The sequence below is a fragment of the Oncorhynchus masou genome, chromosome 29 (genome assembly GCF_036934945.1).
Source record: "Oncorhynchus masou masou isolate Uvic2021 chromosome 29, UVic_Omas_1.1, whole genome shotgun sequence".
Lineage (NCBI taxonomy): Eukaryota > Metazoa > Chordata > Actinopteri > Salmoniformes > Salmonidae > Oncorhynchus > Oncorhynchus masou.
The window spans coordinates 37,400,713-37,421,370 of NC_088240.1; the positions used below are offsets into that span (position 1 = coordinate 37,400,713).

General features: G+C 37.0%; 3 protein-coding genes across 3 annotated transcripts; all 3 read right to left on the reverse strand.

The window, feature by feature from the left end:
- Positions 1-4,643: 4,643 nt before the first annotated feature.
- hoxd9a (homeobox D9a) lies at positions 4,644-6,501 on the reverse strand. The gene is made up of 2 exons (XM_064947099.1): positions 5,869-6,501; positions 4,644-5,565 (listed from the first exon to the last, which is right to left on the reverse strand). Exons 1-2 carry the CDS (start codon positions 6,422-6,424, stop codon positions 5,321-5,323), a joined length of 801 nt encoding a protein of 266 aa, XP_064803171.1. The 5' UTR covers positions 6,425-6,501; the 3' UTR covers positions 4,644-5,320.
- A 2,613-nt stretch (positions 6,502-9,114) lies between these two features.
- On the reverse strand, positions 9,115-11,432 carry hoxd10a (homeobox D10a). Its single transcript, XM_064947100.1, has 2 exons — positions 10,486-11,432; positions 9,115-9,753 (listed from the first exon to the last, which is right to left on the reverse strand). Exons 1-2 carry the CDS (start codon positions 11,219-11,221, stop codon positions 9,479-9,481), a joined length of 1,011 nt encoding a protein of 336 aa, XP_064803172.1. The 5' UTR covers positions 11,222-11,432; the 3' UTR covers positions 9,115-9,478.
- A 3,341-nt stretch (positions 11,433-14,773) lies between these two features.
- hoxd11a (homeobox D11a) lies at positions 14,774-17,552 on the reverse strand. The gene is made up of 2 exons (XM_064947101.1): positions 16,702-17,552; positions 14,774-16,027 (listed from the first exon to the last, which is right to left on the reverse strand). Exons 1-2 carry the CDS (start codon positions 17,318-17,320, stop codon positions 15,795-15,797), a joined length of 852 nt encoding a protein of 283 aa, XP_064803173.1. The 5' UTR covers positions 17,321-17,552; the 3' UTR covers positions 14,774-15,794.
- Positions 17,553-20,658: the final 3,106 nt, after the last annotated feature.

Below are 20,658 nucleotides of genomic sequence, written 5' to 3' on the forward strand. Positions count from 1 at the left end.
AACCGCTTGGGAAATCAGGAAAAGGGCCATGAAGACGTTTGCCTCTTGCACATGACCAGTGGCATCCAATGACAGGCGATAGAGGCACATAAAAAGGTCTATTACCAAGTTGTAAATTCTCCTCTCACAAAAAGAAATTTCGACTGCAGCAATTCACCCTGTTTTGCGCATAATGGCGGGGGCCATTCCCCATTTCTTCTCAGAAAGCTTTGCTTGAAAATCTCATTTGGAAAGTTAACGAACAATGCCCTTGCTTCTTGAATTGAAATTTTACATGTTTGATTTTAACCGCAGAATAACCAAATTTGCTAGTTTTGAGTTAGAAGATTCGTGCATACGGAATGTATTATTTTTTCTAACATTATAATAACATAGATATTACCATGTTGACGAGCATAAACATCAGTTATACTAAACATGTTCAGTAAATGTCGAGCCTAAACATTTCATACAGCTAACAAACTATATTCTAGAATAGGTCAATGGTTGTAATAAAGTACATTTGGTCTTATATAAAAGGAAACATGAGGCCAACATAGTATTTTTTAGTTCATGAGGCCAACATAGTATTTTATTGTGTAAAAACAAGATACAAAATAATAATGAAAACCTTCATTGGCACTGACACTGTGCAATATTTTGACCACTAATCAAAGATAATCTTTTCATTAGCAACATTTCCGTTGTGGCTAAATGTATGTCTTGCGTTGGTTACAATGTCGCATAACGCATAACACATGTATTAACTAAGATATTTGAAACAAAAGAAATCGATAGAGGAAGATTTATAGGATCTTCCCACCGAAACAAATTCGACCAGGCTCAATGTGGTGTTGAAAATAGGGTACAACAAATAACTAAAATCAGCCCCAAAATAGAAATGTGGTATTTATTGAGAAGAAAAAAACTCTTTAGACCTACTAAGCTATGCATGCGGTTCGGTTGTAGTCCTCACACACCTTTTTGGCCAGACTATCATCCTTTACTCCTAGGATATTAAAATCATAAAATGGGGTGCTGTTCTAACTAACAAGTTATACTTGTGGGCCTATTTTTCATATATTGAATTCATAAAGGTGAAATAAAGGACCATGATTGAATATTTACGAAAATATAGGCTACCTAAACACATGAATAAAGCACACATGCACGTATTATTAAGGCAAACTAAATGTATCCCTATTAGTCCAAGGAATCCAGGACTATGATTTTTTTAAGACTATTACGCATTATGTCATAAGATGTAAAAAATAAAAAATATAAAAAATATATAATGTATTTTGGCGTATTAATCAATGCTCAGTATTTTCTTGGGGAAACTAAGCAACAAAGAAATATAAACTTACATTACATGTGTATGTTATTATTATTATTATTATTATTATTAGTACAATTCATTGTAGCAGTCTTTCGTTCATGATAGTACCAATGTGCTTCGGGTCTGTAAAGACAGCGAGAAGGCAGTGTACACAAATGGCCTTTAGGATGTTTTCGTGTGTGTATTTCAGCGTGATTCGGCTGGGCATGGGTATGCGTAATGCGTGCGTAAAATGGGGATTGTATTCTTTTGCATTCTATTGTTGTGTTTCAGTGGGATTGGTACCATTGGCGACAGCATTTTTTAAATGGTAAACTTATTTTCTTATTGTGGGGTCGACACATCGAACCTTATCTCTCTGGTCACATGGGGTTGGAGGCAAAATTCTTTCTTCTGCTTCAGTTTTATGGCCTACCGACTGTCTGTTTCTTCTCCTCACTAGGGGTTAGAAGACTGCATTATGCAATGTTCCATTCCAGCATATTATCATTATTTTCAAAGAATTGTGCAATTTTACGGCAAGAGAAGGATATTTTTGAAAATAGTAAGCCTAGGAATTGGGCCTGTACGTGATCTGAAAGCACATTTTACGAGAATCAACCAACCTTGAGGTCTCATCCAGAGGAGCGTCTGTGGAAAAGACGGGCTTTCATTTAGGCGCTCTGGTAGTTCGCCAGTATTACCACCGGACGATTTATAGTCAAGGTATTGTAGCAGCTCGGTCTCTTGCGGTGTCGTAAAGGCCTGCTGTCTCTGTAAATTATCGTATTTGTGAAATTTAGAGCAGTCGCTGTGACACGTAATTCCACAAGGATTCGGTTGATAACTTGCGCGCTGCTTTGCATGATTATAAAATTATTGAACTTGATGCAGAGGCTGCTACAGACCCAACAGACAAGCTTGTGGAAAGGCTGAATTGTAAGCTGCAAGAAATGCCCTTTCTGTTTGTAGGCCCAACTGCAATAAAAAGGCTCGAAATAACAACACATTTCTGCCTAATTTTAAGGACAATTCCAACAATTCAATGGTGACTGGAGTAGGCTAGTTTTGTTGTCAACAGTCTTACGGTTGGGTTAGTTTTTTAAATTCCAGAAGTCAGTAACTGTCGACTGCTGAACATTGATCAAGCACACCTATAGACACATTTGCCGTTTCTTCTGATCCCAACGCATGAAAGGAACCAGGGACGGGAAAATGTTTTGCTATAGGTCGACTTGTCCTGCGGTATATATTATTTATATGTTTGTTTTTAATGAGACTCATAGATAACTTTGTCCCCAAAATAGCGCAGAAAAGAAACCTACAAAGAGGCAAGGTCAACAGATATGTTATGATACAACCGCATACCGTAGGAGCAAAAACATCCTAGAATTATATGTACAGTAGTTAACATCACTGGATGAGGCTGAAACAAATACAAGTGGAGGGAATTCAGGGTTCAGTGTTTGTCTCATGAAAGAAAACAGTTCTAATATTTTCGTATATGTAGGCCTATCCTTTCCTTTTCATTGGTCTTCGCTAACATTTCAAGGACATTTCTGATAGGCCTAGGTGAACCAATAAATCAACTAATACAAATAAACAAATAAATAATCGTAATTAATAATAATCCTATTAATTATCATAGTAACTCAAAACATTAATTACAAACTATTATACCGATTGCTCTAATGTAAAAGCATATTTTCACTGTTTTCTGTTATTAATGTAGGTATGGTTATAGGCTAATTACGCTCATTATATTTAAGGGTTAACATATAAAATCTAGTAAGCGACACAATACTAAATGAGAATTTTCGCCAAATCTATAATTGCAACTATAACACTCAATATGTTATTTGATGTAGGCCTATAAGGCCTATATTCTATCCACCGATAAAAGCGATCTAACAAAGCCTCCAATCTTTAGAAAATATATGTTTTTAAGTAATTAATTGAATATTATATTTGAAACAAACATTTCGGGCCTGTACCTAGATCAACCCATCGACCGCCATTGAGATGTAGTCTTGTGTAGAACAACGTCGCCCTCTAGCGCTCTTGATTACAAACAAAATGCTCCCCCAGTATAGAATAAGTTGTCTCTCCATTAACCAATAATACTATCTAGTAGACCACTTTAGCAATACTTGGAGAATAGGAGGAATTAATGTGTCAATCATCATCATTTATTTTCATCAAAGTAACCAGAGCGATTACAAATTATGCATCAAAATCCAACTGTATTCTCAGATGTTTCAACACCTCCTGATAAACAATGTACGTTTTTTTCACATAAAACGCAGGGCTTTTTTTACACACAGAACAGTAATTACATGTGACATTTCATGGAATTTCAGAAACAGGGTCTAAATCCACCCGTGCAGTGCCAATAGATCCACCGTGCCAATAGATCCACCGTGCCAATAGATCCACCGCTGTAAACGGCCTTCTAGGCGGCAGTCAAAGTGAAGTTTTGCCCTCTCAATAGGAAATGCAGTTGATGAATAAACGTGACTTTCTATCCATTAGGGGGTCTGATTTCCTCTCAGTCACGAAGACAGACAATTTATCGACCAGACACCCTGTAGAAAAAAATGGCTGCATTTCTGTTAGTCAGCAACAGACTCAAACACCCCAAGTAAGAGTGTTTCAAAGGAGAGTGCAATTATTGCCCTGGCTCATAAACTCATTTAGACCAGACGTCTAGCCATCTATATGGGTTTATTGGACCACGTTTCTTCCTGCTTTAAAGCAATTATACGTACAGGTTGGACAATAAATTGGAAATCCGTGCAACACCTCTCCCAATCATAAATTCTTTATTACTAGTCTTTTTAAACCATGTTCATTCTCCTACTTTTCAAGTGAAGTCCATTCACCTTGTAAGCCACATTTATACTAGGAAAACAATCCTGAAATGGTAGTTCACTACACCAAGTGGCACATTTGAGATGTTTCATTCTGCTGACCTTAAAAAATGTTTTTTAAAGACAACGAAATGTCCAATCATTGAATCTCCAGGCTCATACAGATTAACCAAAATGAATGTATTTAAGTGAAATAAACGTTATCATTAACCCTACGTCGCCCCTCATCAACCCATCTAATTATGTTTGCAATAAGGCGTTATTAGTCCTCCCTCTCAATTCTTATGAAGTACTGCATTGATGCGATGGGGCCTACATTAGCCCATAGCTTTATATTAAGAGTCGGCTAATAAACGTTGTTGAATTGGTGTTCAGAGCGTCAGGAATAACTATATACAGCAATGCATCTCAAATGGAAATATATATATATATATATATATATATATATATATATATATATATATATATATATATATATATATATATATTCAAATACAATGTAGATAGACTAATAACAAGCATGTCTATAGAGAAGAAAAGGTGACTTAAGAACAACTTAACGGTTAAATACAGCAGGAATTGGATTGTAAAAATGCAGGAATATTAGCCTATGTAATGATTAAGGCTACGCCCAATAGCTTTCTTGTCTTTTTTCAAAACTAGCAACCTCAGAAAAAACACGATGACAATATCATAAATACTCAAAAACATGACCCTTTCGTTTAAAATTCTTGCCCTAGAGTAGGACAAACATATTCAGTTGGCCTCTACTTTGTTAAATCATTTCCAATTTGCGTGAGGATTCTTTCGCCGAAATATAAGCATAAATGCAACTTCTTAAAACATTCGATTTTTTTTTCTAAAAGGCTACACGACTAAGAAAACTATATACGCAAGCATATTATTCCATGGTCTCATTTTGGGCATAAATACTCGAGCTCGGGTTAATCAATAGAGTAATTCGTTTAAGACTCAACATTTACTTTGATTAAAACAAAAAAAGAAAGACAGCGTATTTCCGGGCATGTTGAGTCAACCTTTCCATTTGATACATCAACACAAAAATGCATAGTTTAAGCTCCAACCAACCTTTTATTCTAAGTAATCACAACAATATGATACATCAAAAGGCTAGGGACTACACCCAGTCTAGTTATAAGTGATCCTTACTGCCTCTCTCTCTGTTCATCTTTTTCATTTTCATTCTTCTGTTCTGGAACCAGATTTTGACCTGCCTTTCAGTTAAATTGAGAATTCGAGCAACTTCGTATCGTCGATCTCGTGTCAAATACATGTTGAAGAGGAATTCTTTTTCCAGTTCTAGTGTCTGATATTTCGTGTATGGACATCGCTTCTTCCTTGTTGAACGTGCATGAATCCAGTTTGCTGCAGGGTTGTCTGGAGAAGAGAGGGGACAAAGTTGAAACTCACATGAGAATAAGCAGGAAAACGAAATAAAATAGCAAATACAAGCATCGGAATGTAATTAAATACTGTATATTTGTACAAAAGACTGAATTTGTGGATAGAATTATTATCACACTTTTGTGTTAAATACCCACTTTACAGCAGTGGGTAGTTTTTTTTCGGCCCGTGGTTATGAGCTCGACACTTTTATAGGTTAGTAAAACCTCCAGTTTTACACACCCAGCTCCTACAGTTCTTACTGTTGTAAATCAGGGGGCAATTCCGTTTACTTACTTGGGTCAAGTTGTTGTTGTTGTTTCTCTTCTTTAGGCTCGCTGTGACTCGACATATCACTGCCAACGCTCTCTTTGGTTACTTTTTCTGGGCATTCGGATACTCCACATGCGTAATCAGGGCCAGGGTCGACCACCGGTGTCTCTGTCTCAAAAGTGGCACTCTCAGTCCTTTTCGGTGGTAAACTTTCGGGCTTGGTTCCATAATGCCGACTGTTAGAGTGAAAGCCGGAGAAAGAAACGTTAGAAATTGGGTCTATCCAGGACCGAACATATCTGCTGTCTGCTGCGGAGAGATGAGACTGGTGGACGTAAGGATGGTAAATCCCTGACACTGCGGCAGTGGACTGCGTGTGAACAGAGGACCAAGACCCTGGGAAAACGGCTGACTTGGGTGCAAAACTGCAGGAGGAAAAATCTGCATTGTCCCCAACACCTGATGGCCTTGAGGTCGTAGTGTGCGGACCCTGGATAAAACGCGCCCCGTACACATCCTCCACTTCATGCCCCATTATAGAGTCCACATAATAGTTACTTAGCGTGCTACTGGTCGACATTTTTGGATCCCTTCGTAGTCATATAAAAGGTTACACTGTTACGGAAACCTTCCCTCTGAACAATCATAGTATTTTTGCTGGCTTAATCTTCAGGGATTGGTTACATGAATCACGTGATCATATTTACCAATACAGTGAGTAAATCAGTCCGCTGGTAACGGTAGGCCTATCTTTAATTTGCCTATTTATTCAAGAGTGCCAATAAAACCAAATGTTTGAAGAGAAAAAATGTAAAACCTTAAGCAATTCTGTGTTTCTGGGCCTTTTGAATGTGCATACATACGGTTGAGGGCGGTGCCGGACTATTTTTTTTTTTACGTCAACAGATTAATACACACATTTATTTCACAACCACCACTCAACATTGATGCCATTGCATATTATGCATGTAAACTCTTACAAGATATCGTCATACGGTATGTCATACACTCAATGCTTGTAAAACATTTTATAGACTTCTGAGTTGTAAGTCCTCGTAAAATAAATGTAATAACATGCTGTAAAATAACCGACTCTGTTTTGGAATTGTTAGTTTTTATTAAACGAGGAGTCACTTTCACTAGTTTGGTTGGTCTTGTAAGTTTGAATCAGGAAGTATTATTAGTATACAAATGGTATGTATCTAAAGGAGAGCCATAGGCCTAATGTTTTTATGATCAATAAAATCTTTATGAGGTGCGTTTGATTATACATTAATGTGCCCTTAATAAAACGGACTCTTGGCGCAACAAAGTGGATCTGTGCAGAGTAATGTCTAAATATCTAGATTTAAGAGGGCCTTTTAGGTTTTCTTACTTTTGAGAACACATAACTTCTTGATTAGGCTATTAGTCGACAACTCACCCCAATAGCATTGGAACTAGCCTACTTTTGCAAACTCTCATCAAGACACATATACAATGAATAGGCCTAGAAAAGTAAATAAAATCCATAAACCGATTTATTTAAAATCCATGGTCAGGATGGAGTAAAAACAACGAGAAAGAAGGAACAGAACCACACCGCGGTGAGCTGCCAATGAATTTGTGCTTGAACGTCATTAGGTCCATACACGCTATAAGGACCCGCTTCGTCAGCATTTGCTCGAGAGACATAGCATATTATAGGTCTTGTTATAAGACCGTATAAGGGCTCACATATGCTTATAACACGTTATAGAGCATTAGCCTATACCTGGATGCTTTAAGTAAAGTGTTACCAAACGAATGATGCGGCCAAGGGGGCCAATGTTAAATAAAACCATACAATCGTTGTTGTTGGTGGTGGTGTGTGTGTGTTTGCGTTTCAGCATTCATTCATCTGGACATGAGGGGGTGATGTGTGAGTAAAAGTGAGGCAAAGGAAAGCGGAAAATAGGAGTACCGAGTTCAAATAGTCTGCACAGATAAAGAGCAATAAACTTGGGTTGGACTGTACACAGTGGCTGAAGACAAGTCTACTAGTGGGCAAACTATATGCTATTATAAGCCTACAAAACAAAACAAACCATCTCATGAAGTTTAACTGCATTAACATAAGCAACATTTTGAATCATGACAGAATGTTGCGCCAATATTTTATTTCAATTATTATTGTTTTTAATCAGAAATAAACATTATTGTACACTATATATCAGGATGGATATATATATATATATATATATATATATATATATATATATATATATATATATATATATATATATATATATATATATATATATATGATCAGAGCCTTATATTTAGGTGGTATGGAAACAACCGTTTTGATCAATAAAGCAATTTAAATAGGATATTGTTATAGACCTATCCCTCTACACACTTAGAATAAATTGCTCTATATGGAAACCCTAATGAACCGTTTTTCTAAGAGTGTAGCGCATTTATAGTAGCATATATCCAGACGCCAATGGCTGTTTTGTAGGTTGATTAAGAACCTTCCCAGATCCGTGTAAATATCGTAACATGTTAGCTACATAGTTATATAAGGCATTATTGGATATTAGTCTTATTTTTGTGTATTTGAATAGAAGTAAGTATAAATGTATATTTTGTGTATTTGAATAGGTTTTACAGTCCACGAACGCCAATTAGATACCTTATTCACAATCAACAGCTAAAATTACTTAACTTTACAGGCTAACTTTATTTTTCATTCCAGTCAAGTTGCTGAAAGCTAATTGAAAATAGTCCTAATAACTAATTAATGATATATATAACAATTAAAAAATAATTCAATAGATAATAACTTAAGATCATTTGAAAATAGCCGGGCCGAAATTATGTTGAGTAGCTTACCGCTAAAATTGAGATGCTTCATATTGGGACCCTGCACACAGGCCTAAAGATAAAATACTTATATCGTTATTAGACTTGTTTTTATCTTGCTTTTCATTTACATTGATTCTAACACGATAACAATTTGAAGCTACGGACCAGTCCCTATGAATTTTAACGGAACTGAAAGAACGTTAGGACCTATACTGTACCAATTCCAGAAATAGTGACCTACTTTACTTTAATGTATTTCTTACACACCTGTCCGATGAAAAATCCTTGGCTTACTGCAAAACAAAACACTGAAATAAGAAAATACATTTGACAATCAATTTATTGCAGGATACATGCCACAAACATGCATAAGATGTACACTCATTTACATTGCTCACCACATTTATAATACAGAAACGTTTATAAGATTACTTACGATTCAGCTGACGGTTTGCGCTTAACTCTTAAACGAATGTTTAACTATTCAACCACTATTAATGTGCTTTCATGTCCGAAAAAAATATCTTACAAACAAGTCACTGTGACTTCCTTAGACTCAATCAAACCAAACAGTCCAATAATGAATACCTACTATATTTTAATAATTTAAGACCTAGCCTCCTGTATGTACCCTGTGATGAAACATTCAAAATACACAATGCGTCACAATGTAAATGAGACAAAAATAGCAAATACAGTCACAGTTTCAGTGAAAAAACAAAACAAAAAAACAAGTCCAATGCTGCCACAGCACTACTTTGAAGAGAGAGGAAAAGGCCAATAAAACAAGCATTTGTAAGCATGCTCACGAAAAGGTGAGATTTGAGGTAAGTTCCCGAATTCGGTTTTCCCTGCTCATTTTCTTGAGCTTCATCCTGCGGTTTTGAAACCAGATCTTGACTTGCCTGTCGGTGAGGTTGACGCCTTTACTGATCTCTAGACGGCGCTCTCGAGTCAGGTACATGTTGAATAAAAACTCCTTTTCCAATTCCAGCGTCTGGTGCTTTGTGTAGGGGCATCTTTTCTTCCTGCCGCTTTTTGCAGTCAACCAATTGCTCGTTGGAGGGTCAGTTTTGTTGTCTGAAATGAAATCAAACCAACACATGTTTTAACATGGACAAAATATGGAACTATCATAAATATGTTTTCACTAAGTCACACAGCTCTGATCAGAATGATAGAACGCTTCTGTTATATTGATTTAGTTTTAGCTTGTATGGGTATTATTGGTTAGTAGTCGTAATCTGCTACTACCATGTTGAAATATTACAGGCTGTAAACCCTAACTAACAACACCTGCTCTAAATTACACGAGTTTTTAGACCAAAGTAATATTTGACATGCATATCAGGCATACTGATGAAATCCACTACAATACACGTTTGTTAGAGCCTGCCGGAGTATTTCTGTATTATAATTTCGGAGGAAATTGATAATCACAACACTAAGGATGAAGATACAAAACAGACTACAAGCCTTATGTCTACTAGATGTTAATAATATGGATTACACTTCAATAAATAAATAACATTTTCCCATATAATATTTACCCAAATATAAAATGGAATATTCTGTTTTGCTACAATCAACAAAGTAACACATACATTATAAATATAGAAAAATATAGAAGATAATAGACCTCAATGCAAATATGTGCGGGTCGAACAGTTTCCTGTAGCATTTTACTGCAAGCTGAGTAAGACTCTCATTAAACATTACGACTTTAGGGCTGTTTGTGTTTTATATTGGGTTTTATGATGCTGGAGCGTTCATATTACACCATGACACGATTCATCCTTGTATTGTACCTACCTTTCGCTTCCTTCTTTGGCAACTCTGGGCTGGAGACTGATGCTTCAGTGGAGCAATTCTTCTCCTCCTGCGCGCTCGACTTTGGATCCGGGCTTTCCGCGGGGATGGGTGTCCTGCTGATCTCACGGTTATGCGGTATATCAGCTGTTTTCTTTTCCACTTCGACAAAGGAAGACAACTGCGGTTTGGGAGTCATTCTGTTGAGCTGCATCAATGTGGTGTTTGGACTCGCCATCTCGTGGCCATAGTCCTGGTGTTTCCCACTCGCGTAAGTTTGGCTCAGTCTGAAATAGCCCGGAACAGGGATCTCGGGGCCATCAACTGAACACGATTCGGGGATTATATTAGAATATACAGGGACATCGGACGAGTTGACCTTTGCTATCTTGTCTGAATACATGCAGTAATTACTCTCCTCCTTAATGTTTTGTGAAAATGTGCAATTGGGCATCTGGTTGGATGGTTGCTCTATTCTGCAAGATCTATTCGGATCTGTCCAGTTATCAATTTGAGGTATGTAAGAGTGGACATTCATGCCCATATTTTGGTGGTTGACGTCCCCTCGTTTACCGAGAGACGGCAGGAGTCCACAGGTTTGCATTCCATAAGTTCCCATATCTGCACCGGACGGCATGTACATGTTGCTGCTGGAGTAAAAGCTGTCTGTTCTGCAAGCGCCAATCAACGAATCAACTAAAAACGTATTTGCAGCAGGAGAGCTGTTGGGAAAGGACATTTTTGGAGAAGTTTTAAAAAGGAGAGAGATGTCCTTTGTAGGTTGACATATCTAGCACAACAATCTCCGTGTTGCTCAGGATGCCTCTCTACCACATGACAAGCTCACCAATGAAATTTGAAAATGGCCTTGAGACGCAGCCTCTTTTCACATCACATGGACGAATTGACTCATGGGTGGGAGGCAGACGTGGTCAACAGCGACACCTAGAACACGGACTTGAAATTGATTCCAAGACTGACAAAGGACATCTTGAACATTTAGCCTGTTCTCTTTGCTTGGCATGAAACAAAATCAAAGCTGATGTGCAGGGGCTTAACCTGAAAATAATGTACAGTTGCATCAAGCTCCAATGACCATACCTTGACAACTTTGAACACCTTTAACACCATTTAAGTTCACGACTAATAGGTAATCTACTCACTTTTATAGGCTATAGAACTACTAAAGCCAATCCTTTGACATTAACTAAAAATAATGACGGTGTAGTGATCAAAATCTAATCCTAACTGGATAGAAAAATCCATTTACAAGAGGTAATTAAACAATTACAACCAAAATTAAAAACAAATATGACTATTATAGGCCTATATTTTTGTTGTTGTCGTTGAATTCTTAATTAAACAGCGTCCGGTTTAAGTAGGATGTTATTTTCTCAAAATGAAAATGCAAGGAAAGCCTCTACACAGAGGTGATATCGATTACCCGGTTCTAATTATTTCAGAACAATTGTCAAAGCCTTTGAATGCCTGCTCTGGGTATGGCGCACTTAGTTTCTTCGTGACCTATATGACGGAATAGGAAACTAATGCATTTTAATAACAATCCACGACAGCGCTAAACACACACCTTTTCTCAATTCAGCATCTCACATTGGTTTAGCAGGTCCACGTTTTCAAATAGGTAGACGATGTGGACTTTTTTTACCCAGAGAAATAGCAATGAATTCACAAATCAACAAGTATACAGAAACAGATGATTTGCTGAATACGAATACTAATTGTATTTAGGGGACGCCATTAATGACACTGTGAATAGGCCTACCTCAATGAGCCAAGTTTGTGCACGTAGATTACTAAACAAAATTAATATGGGAGGAAAATATCAGCCTATAGATTATATCTAATAGGCTGATAATAGGCTAATAGGCTAATAGGCTATATATTTATTTGTGGCCTATGTACATTTGTTTCATGATGTTTCCTGGAATTTAAGCATCGATTTTTGTAAATGAACCTATGATAGCCTCCATACCTGTAAATGAACCCAAATACATGCATGCACGCGTAAGGGGAGCATTGTTTTTTAAACAGGATTTCAACAATGAGAGCGCACATCCAAGGACGTCCAACAACAGCCTAGCCCTACGTCTGAAGCTTAACCTTCAAGGTTGTAGGCCAAAAACAATGCTTCAGGTCAACCCTAATATGAAGATGCTTCAAATGCACGTTTGAGAAATCTAACATATAAGCTCGATCGAAAGAAGAGTGCGAAAGATGACAATATAAGGAATTAATTACAAGTGCGATATATAGGTGTAGGCTGCTCCAATATATGTCTAAATGAACAATAGCCTCAAATAGAATTTGCTCTCCAAAATATTTTTTTAAGTTATAAATGTCCTATACGGATATATATGCCAAATGGTCAATTACGCAAAAAAATGCAGACATACAATATGCTCCTATTAAACATAGAAAATGAACAACTCACGTTTTAGGATACGTTACGAATGTGCCATGTGTTGTTTTTAACTTCAGGAATACAACATCAAAACCATCCAGGTGTTCTGACCGTGATTATAGGGCATTTAATAATTAAGCAAATAATTCCGTAAAATACAAACCCATGGTCTATTCAAGGTTTACACATCCCATTTTAAATCATCCTTTTGCCCTATCAGGTAACATCGGTTGAAATGATTAGACATCATATTTACTAGATAAGGCTTAACGGTCGTCCAAATCAAAATACCTTGTTTAATGCATCGATAATGCACACGACAATTTCAGTCTAACCAGGGTTGATTGAGGAATCCAGAGAGGTCATGTGCCTTATTCCATCATGTAACAAGTATTTAATTACTTTAGGGTTTCCTTTGAATGGAAACTAAGTTTAACCCAGCATTATTTCAAGTCATGTCCAATATATGCCAGGGTCAAGTTGGACTTGGTGTCTTCTATAGGCCTATGATATACAAATCCACATAGTTAAGGCTACTGTTTTATCCACTTTAAAATGGTGGCGTTAGGAACAGTGATGTTGACCCTTTGATTGCAATGCATGGGATGCATGAACGAAACAAAGTATGCTTGGGCTATTGTGTTTAATTTTAATTTGAATTAAGCTACGTTTACCAGAAGGAAGTCAAGTCAAAAAAGACAGTCAGATCACCGAACGTATGCTATATTCTATCACCAAACCACAAACAAGAACATTTACAAGCCTTTCAATAATATTCCAGACCACAGCTGTAATTCAACCTATGTGTGTTTTCATGCACAAACTCAGACCGAAACTTGCTACACGTCTGCCCTCGTGTGGTTAGAATAGGAACGAGCAGTCTGCACATTTGTCTGCACAAATGTTTCTTCTCCAACTAGGCCTATTTTGTTAACCAAAAACCCAATAAAAATTTTAAATCAAAAGACTGACTGATATGTGTGTGTTTGCGACTTATTTCCTACAGCTTGGAGTACAATTCGAATGATCAGATACACTAACATGTCCAACATGGCATGCCTATTAGACCACCTGGGCCTACATTTTTCAGCGGAAAGAAAATCATTGCGCGATGCTAAAAGTGAAAAAAATCACTGGTCACAGAAATATTTAGGCTTATTTAGGATGACACACTGGTCGACTGGTTCACTTTTAGTACACTACAGTGCACTGCCTTACTTTGTTAAATTCTAACACACGAGGGACCTATCCGTGGATTCAAATTAAACCCTTGATTATGACACATATTTTTGGTTTCAGTGTTGTTATTTAAGCTAAACTATACTATACTCTTGTAAGACTGTAGAAGTCGTGCTTAATGCTACCACATCAGAAGATTGCGGATGATTTCATGAATATTGCATTAGGCTAAATGTAATGTAACATCTTAATTGGTTAGTAGTTAGTAGAAGACAGTTATCAACTTCAAACAAGAAACTGTATCCCTGTATCTGCTTACTTTTCATACAGGAAAACTCACTGCTTCGCAGCCATATTGGAATCCTACTGCAATGCAGATATCATTCAGGAGGCGTCGTTTTTCAAGACATCAGCCAAAAGGCGCCCAATAGCCTAGTTATTAATAAATAAGTGATAGGTAACGACATTGAAGTTATACGGGAAATTCAAAGGCAGGGAAGAGCATTTATTAATTCAATTAACAATAGGCTATGATACAAATAATTAAAACAATTATAATAAATACACCACAAACGTATGGGTTTTCTTCGCTTTTATTGTCTTGCCAATTGAAGTTAAATATGAAAAATATATACTATAAATGCTTATATAAAGCAATAGATCGTTTTGATCGTGAACATTTTGCGTTCCTTTAAATTCAATAGCCGGACAAGTAAACAGTAGCCTACTGCATTCTTCTAGACTATTTTGGGGTAGGGCCGCATTTGGAGTGGCCAGAGGGTCCAATAGCCCCCAATTTAGACATTTACAGCTAGTTTTTAGTATACTGTCTAGACGGTTCAAGGTTTAGAAAACCGCCTAAGTGTAAGACAAAATAAAGGGAATAAAAGGTCTAGTCTAAACTTTGAAGTTGAAGCAAGTAAGAGGCGCTACTGCTTGGCTATAATAACAGGAAATTCACTGTATAGTCCTGTGGCCTACTGATATAACTATTAGTGCCAGTGCAATTGGTAATTTACAAATATATCAGATTGCTTTGACAAGAGCATCCCTATAGTAGAGTCTGAAAAACCTTGTTGAAATGTATGAAATTATGCATAACTAGTTTTCTATGCCAAATGTGGATCCTGACCAAAGTTATACGAAATTAGTTCGTTGTGATTGCAATTACACGAGGTAACGCATAACTACATTTGCCATGTGTACTTTATTTTGATATCACATAACCACAATATACATCACATGCTTCTACTAAATGCATACATAATTCTACTATTATAAATTACTTATTGTAGTCTACTTGACCGATTCATCTACTCAAAGTACGCGTTGCTTACTGCAATATTTTAGAATCCACCAAACGCCACCATGTAAACTTAAATAAATAAAAAAGATATGCATAGCCTAGAGATTATAATTAATTAGTATAATGATATACAAATGGACATTATGACGAGGTCTCCTGGAGGATTTCTTCACTAGATTGAATCTTATTTTAAATAACAGGATTCATGTGTTCATTGAGGTAAGTATTTATGTGACAGATGCCAAGAGCCTTGCATAGATAGATCCAGCCTGTTTGCAAAGTCCATTATGCTGTGAGGTGTTTCACCTTCTGTTGTTTTGATAGATTATGAGATGTCCCCCAATAAACTCTTTATTCAATCTGTTGTGAAGCATTTAGCAACTATTGACTCCAAATGAGTAGGGTTCAGAATAAGGGATTCCCAGTGAAATACTGAAGCCGGTCCCGGTTGAGCTTTTTCTCTTTCATTCTTCTGTTCTGGAACCAAATCTTCACCTGTCGATCTGTCAGGTGTAACATCCTTGACAACTGGAGCCGCTTCTCCTTGTTTATGTACACATTGAAAAAGAATTCTCGTTCTAGTTCTCGGATCTGGTATTTGGAGTAGGGGCATCTCTTTTTTCTGGACTTTGAAGAACCTAAACAAAGACCAAACACTTTATTTACTACAAACATGTAGTGCAATGTAGTTCAGATCAAAGTTGGCTCAATGCTAGTCAATAAAGAACATAATTAACAAGTTAGCCGAGTAAAAAGATTATCGTCCCGCATGCATCCACAAACACACAAGCAGATATGCTCGTGCACGCGCGAGTGAGCGCGCGCGCACACACACACACACACACGCACACACTTTGAGTCCATGTCTGTCCTACACGGTTATTCTCGAAGTTATAGGTAAACCATTATAATGCAGCCAAAGAAAACCTCTTCACATAGCCTAGGCCTGTAGCATACGTAGGCTATCCTCTATCTCGAATATTGCAGCATTGCCTACCTCTCTGTTTATATCATTATTTTATTACTTTGTAAATGCATTGTCATAAACAAATAGGCCTAATAAACATGCTTGCATTGTAATTTACACCATGCAAGCGAATCAGAGAAGATTAATTAAATCAGAAAACACAACACATCCGAAATATTGCAGTACAGCTCACCTAAACTGCTTTCCCATCGTAAATATTTTAACAACAGAAAAGTAAATCTTATTGGGGTATATAAAACCTTTGCATGCTTATAAAGGGGCACATAAAATCGGACCGACAAAAGTAGTGGACTTACTATAACCCCATTTAATGCTTGTACCTACTTGGGCCGTTGTTCTTGTCTCCAGCGCAGTTTGATATCGAATAATCATCTTCGTCTATGTCCTCAGTTGGGTCTCGTATAGATTCCTCAGATGTAGGCCTATCCGAAGTCTGTTTATTACACGCAGCATCTCCGGGGAGACTGGAGTGTGTCTTTTGTTTTGAGTCGTCAGGGTTGGGCTTCTCAGAGTTAACAGTCTCTAAGAACTGATCGAACCCTTGTGGAAGAACCCCATTTCGGCCGACATTTGTGAAGAAATTGCATGGCGAGCTCGTACCGCCGTGATGGCCGTACAAGGAATCATTTTTGAATATCATTTCCGCCCTGTTCGACGACTGGATTAAGTCTCGGTGCATTATCTCGTCCGTTGAGTAGTAAGACGCGTAATTGCCCCTGTAATGCCATTTGTTTGAGTGATCCAGTCCATAGTCTCTGAAAGACACTTCTCGAACAGGTTGGACTTGAGCTATGTTGGAAGAATAAGGAAAATTTATTTGACACGAAGTAGTCTGGGGTAAAAACGAGGAGACTGAAGAAAAATCAGGCGCCGAAACGTAATATGTACAACTTGGTAAATACATATTTGACGCACAGTTGCCACGCTCATCGTACTCCGCCATCTCTCTCCTTCACCCTTTTGAAATAGCGAAATAGAATTGGCAGCTTGAGTGTGTTAAACTTTGTCTATCTATTGCACCATAGGCGCGTGGAAAGGACCCGCGAGGGAGAAAAAATCGGAAACGTAGGCTGACGTGCAATTCATCTTTATCGATTCTCGAGGTAATTGTGTCATGTGATCCGGTTAAGGAATTACCATATATCAATATCAGTCATTAAGAACTGTCTTGAGCAACTCATGTGAGCGCACACGAGAGTTCATTGGTTGCCTGGATTCAGAAGCAACTCCTATGTAGATCTGCGCTCGCCCTCCGAAATAGACATTACTAAACAATCCCTGAGATATTTCATCAATGGGTTATTGCAATAGAATTCGAGTTATAGAATGGCAAACCCACAACTCTGTATGTATTCCATGCAAGCCCTATATGTGCGCACTATTATGAAAGTAGGACATTTATGTATCATGGTAGTTGAATACATATTAAGAAATACTTGTAGTTGACCTCCCCTTGGAGTCCAAGTTAAAGGGCACAGAATGTTCCCTCGTGCACAGTCTACTTCGCATCCAATACTATACTCACAATTTTAACATTAGCCTACAATTACGCACAAGTTACGCGCGTAATAACTTGGACGGATAGATAAAACAAAAGTACATTTTTAACGCTCGTGCCTCAACAATACAAACAAATACACAAAATGCACCAAAACAAACTTCACAAACCTAATCTCAAATTATATTTCATAATCCACATAGGATACCAAAAACACAGAAAAGGTGAAATGTAGAAAATAAAAACATGTAGAGAACGAAAACAAGAAAGAGAGACATATAAAGACAACTTAATTATAGAGAAAGATTAGGACTAAGTGGGGGAAATATACTTTTCTGATTTCAATATCAACTATATTTTGACTCGCTTCCATTATATTTCCAGGCCCTATATCGTCTCCGAGCATTCATATTTTTTTTGTATTTTCCGATTTCAGAAACATATCCAGGCCTGAAAAAGGGATACATGGAATTGTTTTACCTGGTTGTTTGCCCCAAATCCAGAATCGTTCATTTTCCTCGTACATATGTAATTAGTGGTTGTCCGGATAAGATCTTCCAAAACGTAAATTAAAAATAGAAGCGTCATCAGCATGATTGGCTGCAGGAAGGCTTTGCACTGCCAAGTACAAAACATCTCTGCTGGCTTTGACCGTCTGCGGTCTGAGACGATGTGCACCAAGCAATCACCAATAACGTCGGCACTCAAATCATTTTATTGCACAGACAAAAGGAAGTGTTCTAGTTTAAGTGTATCTTGTAGCTGTTGGAGGAAAAACACTATGGTGGGTGGCGATTACTTTGTGCTTTAGACATTTTGAAACCGTATTATGAGAAATGTCTAGCCTACTTTCAACAGTATTTTAGAAGATAGTCTACAGGAGTATCATTTTCAAGTTACACAATTTTTCACTTTACGCATAGAAATACATATGCCTATAAAATAATATAAATAACGTGAAAGGGAAGTAAACAGTATAGCATTCAAATCCCTAACTAATTAGATCTCTAATTATTTGCACGGATAAAAATCTACACAAAAAAATCAAAGTTTCTTTCGAAAGGCCCAGGTTTATTTTGTAGTTGAACAGGAACACAATACTGAATTATTTTGGGGGGGCACTAAAAGTAACAAGTTATATATTTAGATCCTCAAACACACACGAAAAGCATAGTAGGCTATAGCATATATCAATAACCCTGAGAACAATAATAACACATGATGTTTGAGCGTTGCTGTTTGGACTGAAAAACTTGGCCCAAATGCAAATGTTTTTGCAATGACACGTTTTCCATTCAGTCTCCCCGAAATGCGTTTAGCTTGTGTTATTTTTCTATATATTGTACTACAGTGAATTATCCTTATTTCTATTAATCTTCCAGTGAAAAATAAACCGTGAAACACACGAATTAATACAATGTTAAAAAGTAATTACGCACAAATTACCCAGAAAGAATTTCCAAAAACTGGGATCTACACAAAGAGCAGAGAGTACTGTATGTACATGCTACCCATGTACTAACTATATCAAAACAACATTATCTAGTCCTATACTACCAACAGTAGCATAATGCAAAAGAGATTGCATTGGCAATGAATACAGGTTGGTTGACAACGCAACAATGAGTAACCTGCAAAACGGTCCTTGTAGACAAAATGGGCGATTTGGGCCTTGTTTTCACGCCCGTCTCATGCGGATGTGTCATCAAATAGATAGATTCCTTCTTGCAAATACCACGACTTTAAAGCACACATAAACAAAAATCATTTGATTGTTGTTGTTTTCATGCCAAAATAAGTTTGAGTGCGTATTTTGCAACGCAAGATTACACACTAACTTGACCTTAACTTTGTTTTGGCGCCCTCCTATCTTGAGAGAATGAGCAGACGTCATCTGGCATAAAAATACCTTGCTGGACCAAAAAGCCACCCCATTCCCCTTTGATCGCATTAAAACAATGGGATTGTAAACTAGCAAATATGATTTCAGAGTCATAAGGTAAATAACGGAACATTAAAAACAAATGTTTAGCTATAGGCCATTCTGAAGCATTTCAAGCGCTTGTGTGCTTTGGGAATAATGCTAGATTGTTTATAACAGTTAGGCCTATAGCCTCCTGCGTCCCTGATAGCCAACTAGAGATGACAATATATCCAGTGATGTACTCAAGTACTCAAGTAAAAATACTTTAAAGTACTACTTAAGTAGTTTTGGGAGGTATCTTTATTTTACTATTTATATTTTTAACAACTTTTACTCCGCTACATTTCTAAAAAACTGATGTAGGTTTTACTCCATACATTTTCCCCGACACTCAAAAGCAGTCCTTACATTTCGAATGCTTTGAAGGATCTGAGATGGCAGACTCTTTAAAAACAAATGCTTAATTTGTAGATGATGTCTGAGTTTTGAAGTGTGCCCCTGGCTACAAGTAAATTAGAAAAACAAGAATATCGTCCCATCTGGTTTCCTTAATATAAGGAATTTGAAATTATTTATACTTTTACTTTTGATAGTTAAGTATATTTGAGCAATTTAATTTACCTTTTATACTTAAGTAGGCTATATTTAAAACCAAATAGTCTACTTTTACAATTTGACTCAAGTAGTATTTTACTGAGGGACTTTCACTTGGGTCATTTTCTATTGAGGTATCTTTACTTTTACTCAAGTGGTATTTTTTCCACCACTGAATATATCCTACAAGTTACTCCCTCGAAAACCCCAAAACCATGTATACATTTAACAATCAATGAATTCGTGTAAGGTAGGCTATTAAATT

Excerpts from the sequence above, each read along its gene's own strand:
- hoxd9a (XM_064947099.1), bottom strand. The coding sequence starts at position 6,424 with ATGTCGACCAGTAGCACGCTAAGTAACTATTATGTGGACTCTATAATG. Across the intron at positions 5,566-5,868 it reads ACAACAACAACTTGACCCAA|ACAACCCTGCAGCAAACTGG; the intron begins GTAAGTAAACGG and ends TCTCTTCTCCAG.
- hoxd10a (XM_064947100.1), bottom strand. The coding sequence starts at position 11,221 with ATGTCCTTTCCCAACAGCTCTCCTGCTGCAAATACGTTTTTAGTTGAT. Across the intron at positions 9,754-10,485 it reads GCCAAAGAAGGAAGCGAAAG|ACAACAAAACTGACCCTCCA; the intron begins GTAGGTACAATA and ends ATTTCATTTCAG.
- hoxd11a (XM_064947101.1), bottom strand. The coding sequence starts at position 17,320 with ATGGCGGAGTACGATGAGCGTGGCAACTGTGCGTCAAATATGTATTTA. Across the intron at positions 16,028-16,701 it reads AGACAAGAACAACGGCCCAA|GTTCTTCAAAGTCCAGAAAA; the intron begins GTAGGTACAAGC and ends GTCTTTGTTTAG.